Source organism: Epinephelus moara, chromosome 17 (genome assembly GCF_006386435.1).
Source record: "Epinephelus moara isolate mb chromosome 17, YSFRI_EMoa_1.0, whole genome shotgun sequence".
NCBI classification, from domain to species: Eukaryota; Metazoa; Chordata; class Actinopteri; order Perciformes; family Serranidae; genus Epinephelus; species Epinephelus moara.
The window spans coordinates 15,593,792-15,599,952 of NC_065522.1; the positions used below are offsets into that span (position 1 = coordinate 15,593,792).

General features: G+C 49.4%; 1 protein-coding gene across 1 annotated transcript in view; it reads left to right on the forward strand.

Annotated features, from left to right (window-relative positions):
* Positions 1-1,513: 1,513 nt before the first annotated feature.
* The window catches only part of LOC126404691 (extracellular matrix protein A-like), a 62,211-nt gene continuing 57,563 nt past the window's right edge, over positions 1,514-6,161 (forward strand). Inside the window, exons 1-4 of the mRNA XM_050068069.1 lie at positions 1,514-1,560; positions 4,098-4,446; positions 5,293-5,570; positions 5,685-6,151. Coding sequence (XP_049924026.1) covers positions 1,514-1,560; positions 4,098-4,446; positions 5,293-5,570; positions 5,685-6,151 — 1,141 coding nt within the window. The remainder of the gene's footprint in view (positions 1,561-4,097; positions 4,447-5,292; positions 5,571-5,684; positions 6,152-6,161) is intronic.

Genomic DNA, 6,161 nt, shown 5'->3' on the forward strand with positions numbered 1-6,161 from the left:
TCCCAAATTTTGGTCAGATTTGTTAAAATCCATGTAAGTGAGCACTTCTCCTTTTTCGTGATAATACAGCCACCTGACAGGTGTAGCATATCAAGATGCTGATTAAAAAGCATGATTACTACCATAGATTGTGAAAATATTGGGCATCGCCCACTAGTTTGTGGACTCCCCTTTTGAAACCTACAGTTTGAGATTTCAACTGTCGCCATCTTGGGCATTTTGGAGCCAGGAGTGACCATATTTGGGCGCTGTAGGGGGGTAAGGGGTGGATCTTACTGAGAAGCCAAGGTCCCCATCGGTACACAGCATGTCACTCAAAGCAGCCCATTTGTAATTAGGTGCAACTTTAAGCCTTAATAAAATGTAAACGGGTGAGTCATAAATTTTTTTTGCCCCTGAACAATTATTACAAAGGAAGTAATTAGCTTTGGAGGCCAAAACTGTTACCAGGCTGTAAACACGTTTATTTCTGATGTAAAGTTGGGCATTTTAACATGGGGGTTTGGGGACTGACTGGCTTCCCAACCGAGTCTCATTCCAAAGTCACTGAATACCGGCGCTTGGGCAAAGACTTCTGCATCAGACCCAGACCAAAAAAAAGCTGGCATGATATGCACTTGGGCGCCGTCAGTGTAAAACGGTACCAGATGCAGTCAAGGGTGGAAACGCAGCACCACAACAAAATAAGTCATGGCGGCGAAAAGTCCAAGTAGGGTCAGTGGGAGGTGTTCGCTTCCCATTTGAATATACTGTAAAAACCAAAACCAAACCCTGTTATTTTTTTCTACATCTAATAACGTGCTTTTGTTGCCTAAACCCTACCACATGCATGTTGGCTAAATGTAACCAATAGCATTTGTTGTTGAACGAAAAAAAACCCTCAACTTACAGTGTTGTACTGAAGTAGTACATTTATCTTTGAAGAGACTGCAAACTGTCTGGTTACTGGATATTGGCAGGAATTGGAACACGCTGTCATACACACTAATTCAGAGTATCCCAAATATGCTCAGTGGGTGACATGTCTGGTGGGTATGCTGGCCACACAAGAGCTGGGATGTTTCAGCTTCCAGGAATTGTGCACAGATCCTTGCAACATAGGGTCTGCATTATCATGCTGCAACATGAGGTCATGGCAAAATGGAAAGTTTTTCAGAATTAACAACTCGGTTTCCCTGGTAACACCTTAAGGTTTACCTAATATCTGAAACAATCATTACCGCCCCATAAGGTTCTTATACAATGAAAACATTATTCCCTACTCCAGTAAATAGGAAAAACCTCAGATCAGACTTTGCAACAGGAGATATTTCGAGTGTGCTCAGCTCACAGAACTGCTATTAGCCAGAAAGCTAAAATCGTGCCAGCAAGATCCCACAACGTCAATAACACTGCATACAGTTCACAAACAGTAAATATAATTTGAGGGTATGTTAAAAAAGACGAGCTAGGTATCCAGCCATGTCAGTGTCCCCAAATCAATATGAATATTGTCGCAACCAAACAATATACCATGTGTAACGTTACTGTTGGCCGCATCCTGATAAAGCGAGCTGGACAGTAAGTGGGAAGTGAAATGGCTGTTAAGGTTCAGAGGGGCAGCGTGGTGTCCGCAGCATGTGTTACAGTCTCCCTCCTGTGGAGTTCAGAGGATGAGGCATTGAAGGACTACTCTCAGTGCTGTAAATAAACTGTAAACGGAGGATTTGACTGCGTCCCTTACTAGTATTAGATACAAGCTGAAACTACTCTGTAGCTGGCGCATTAATATAAAATTGTGAATACACAGTGTCACCAGTAAAACTTAGTATATATCCATTATCTTTTTAATGGACACCTTTCAACCAGTCAGGATCAATTATTAACCCATACCATTGTATGGTGACATTTACATGGATTTCACAAAAATGAAAGACACATTTTGTCATAGTTACTCCAGAGTATGAAATGATTTGTTAAGAACATGACAGGACAGGGGTAAAAAAAAAAGTATTTTGATTGTTTTGGTTGTTGTACAAATTTCTCATGTAAAGTTTCAGGTACATTCCAACTGTGATGCAAAGGCCTAAAAAAACTGCTTCTTTGAGTTAACATTATTTCATTTTATAGATTTAAAGAGAAAAAAAGGATGGGTGTTGGACACATCATTTTAATTTTCCTGCTTCTCATAGGTAAGTGGACTTGTTAAACACATTACCTGCATATTATGCAAAATTTGGTACACGAACACGCATAAGCATCTTATCACATTTACATTACAATGACTAAATTCAGAAGTTAAACTCTGCTCTGGGGATATATTTTAGCGGCAATACCACAAGCAGCAAAAACATCGACTGCTTCTATAACTGTGGCACCCACAACTGCTGCACAAACATCGGTAGCACCTATAACTTCTGCACCGAACACTGCTGCCCCTACAACTGCTGCACCTTCAACTGCTGCACCTACAACATCTGCAACAACAACTGTTGCTCCAACAACTGAGGCACCTACAACAGCTGCACCAACGACAGCTGCTCCGACTACTGCAGCACCTACCACTGCAGCACCTACAACAGTTGGACAAACAACTGTTGCTCCCACAACTGCAGCACCTACGACTTCAGCACCTACCACTGCAGCACATACAACTGCCGCTCCAACAACTGCTGCACCTACAACTTCTGCAATGACGACAGCTGCAGCTACCACTGCTGCACCATCGACTGCCACTCCAACAACTGCTGCACCTACAACTGCTGCACCTACAACTGCTGCACCGACAACGACAGCCCCTACAACTGTAGCACCGACAACTACTGCACCAACAACTGCTGAACCTACAACAGCTGCACCGACAACTGCTGCACCTACCAGTGCTGCACCAACAACTGCCGCACCAACAACTGCAGCCCCGAAAACTCTAGCATCGACAACTGCTGCTCCAACAACTGCAGCCCCTACAACTGTAGCACCAACAACTGCTGCCCCTACCACTGCTGCACCTTCAATTGCCGCTCCGACTACTGCAGCACCTACCACTGCAGCACCGACAACATCTGCTGCACAAACAACTATTGCTCCCACAACAGCCGCACCTACAACGGTAGGACCTACAACTGTAGCACCAACAACTGCTGTCCCGACCACTGCTGCACCTTCAACTGCTGCTCCGACTACTGCAGCACCTACAACAGCTGCACAGACAACTGCTGCCCCTACCACTGCTGCACCGTCAACTGCTGCTCCAACAACTGCAGCCCCTACAAATGTAGCACTGACAACTGCTGCCCCTACCACTGCTGCACCCTCAACTGCTGCTCCAAGTACTGCAGCACCTACCACTGCAGCACGTAAAACAGCTGCACAAACAACGATGGCTCCCACAACTGCAGCACCCACGACTGCGGCACCTACAACATCTGCACAAACAACTAATGCTCCCACAACTGCGGCACCGACGACGGTAGCACCTACAACTGCTGCACCGACAACTGCATCCCCTACCACTGCTGCACCATCAACTGCTGCTCCAACAACTGCTGCCCCTACAACTGTAGCACCGACAACGGCTTCCCCTACCACTGCTGCACAGTCAACTGCTGATCCGACAACTGCAGCCCCTACCACCGCAGCACGTAAAACAGCTGCAAAAACAACGATGGCTCCCACAACTGCAGCACCCACGACTGCGGCACCTACAACATCTGCTCAAACAACTAATGCTCCCACAACTGCCGCACCTACAACTGCTGCACCAACAACAGTTGCACGTACAACAGCTGCACCGACAACTGCATCCCCTACCACTGCTGCACCATCAACTGCTGCTCCAACAACTGCAGCCCCTACAACTGTAGCACCTTCAACTGCTGCTCCGACTACAGCAGCCCCTACAACTGCTGCACTGACAACGGCAGCCCCTACAACTCTAGCACCGACAACTGCTGCACCTACAATGGTAGCACCTACAACTGCTGCACCAACAACAGCTGCACCGACAACTGCTGCCCCTACCACTGCTGCACCTTCAACTGCAGCCCCGACAACTGCTGCCCCTACCACTGCTGCACAATCAACTGCTGCTCCAACAACTGCTGCCCCTACAACTGTAGCACCGACAACTGCTTCCCTTACCACTGCTGCACCGTCAACTGCTGCTCCGACAACTGCTGCCCCTACCACTGCTGCACCTTCAACTGCATCACACACAGCTGCCGCACATACAACGGTAGCACCTACAACTGCTGTACCAACGACAGCTGCACCTACAACAGCTGCACAGACTACTGCAGCACCTTCAACTGCAGTCACGACCACTGCTGCACCTTCAACTTCTGCTCCGACTACTGCAGCACCTACAACAGCTGCACAGACAACTGCTGCCCCTACATCTGCTGCACCGTCAACTGCAGCCCCTACAAATGTAGCACCGACAACTGCTGCCCCTACCACTGCTGCACCGTCAACTGCTGATCCGAGTACTGCAGCACCTACCACTGCAGCACGTAAAACATCTGCACAAACAACTAATGCTCCCACAACTGCGGCACCTACAACGGTAGCACCTACAACTGCTGCACCGACAACTGCATCCCCTACCACTGCTGCACAATCAACTGCTGCTCCAACAACTGCTGCCCCTACAACTGTAGCACCGACAACTGCTTCCCCTACCACTGCTGCTCCGACAACTGCAGCCCCTACAACTGTAGCACCTTCAACTGCTGCTCCGACTACTGCAGCACCTACCACTGCAGCACATGAAACAGCTGCACAAACAACGATGGCTCCCACAACTGCAGCACCCACAAATGCGGCACCTACTACATCTGCACAAACAACTAATGCTCCAACAACTGCGGCACCTACAACTGCTGCACAAACAACAGTTGCACGTACAACAGCTGCTCCGACAACTGCATCCCCTACCACTGCTGCACCATCAACTGCTGCTCTAACAACTGCTGCCCCTACAACTGTAGCACCGACAACTGCTGCACCTACAACGGTAGCACCTACAACTGCTGCACCAACAACAGCTGCACTGACAACTGCTGCCCCTACCGCTGCTGCACCTTCAACTGCAGCCCCGACAACTGCTGCCCCTACCACTGCTGCACCGTCAACTGCTGCTCCGACAACTGCAGCCCCTACAACTGTAGCACCTTCAACTGCTGCTCCGACTACTGCAGCACCTACCACTGCAGCACGTAAAACAGCTGCACAAACAACGATGGCTCCCACAACTGCAGCACCCACGAGTGCGGCACCTACAACATCTGCACAAACAACTAATGCTCCCACAAGTGCCGCACCTGCAACTGCTGCACCAACAGCAGTTGCACCTACAACAGCTGCACTAACAACTGCATCCCCTACCACTGCTGCCCCTTCAACTGTCGCTCCAACAACTGCAGCCCCTACAACTGTAGCACCTTCAACTGCTGCTCCAACAACTGCAACCCCTACAACTGTAGCACCGACAAGTGTTGCCCCTACCACTGCGGCACCGTCAACTGCTGCTCCGACAACTGCAGCCCCTACAACTGTAGCACCTTCAACTGCTGCTCTGACTACTGCAGCACGTAAAACAGCTGCACAAACAACGATGGCTCCCACAACTGCATCACCCACGACTGCGGCACCTACAACATCTGCACAAACAACTAATGCTCCTACAACTGCTGCACCAACAACAGTTGCACGTACAACAGCTGCACCGGCAACAGCATCCCCTACCACTGTTGCACCATCAACTGCTGCTCCAACAACTGCAGCCCCTACAACTGTAGCACCTTCAACTGCTGCTCCAACAACTGTAGCCCCTACAACTGTAGCACCGACAACTGTTGCACCTACTACTGCGGCACCTTCAACTGCTGCACCAACGACAGCTGCACCTTCAACTTTTGCATCTACAACTACTGCACCGACAACTGCTGCCCCTACCACTGCTGCACCTTCAACTGCCGCTCCGACAACTGTTGCACCTACAACTGCATCACACACAACTGCCGCACATACAACGGTAGCACCTACAACTGCTGTACCAACGACAGCTGCACCTACAACAGCTGCAGAGACTACTGCAGCACCTTCAACTGCTGCACCTACGACTTCAGCACCTACGACTGCGTCACCCACAACTGCATCCCCTACCACTGCTGCACCATCAA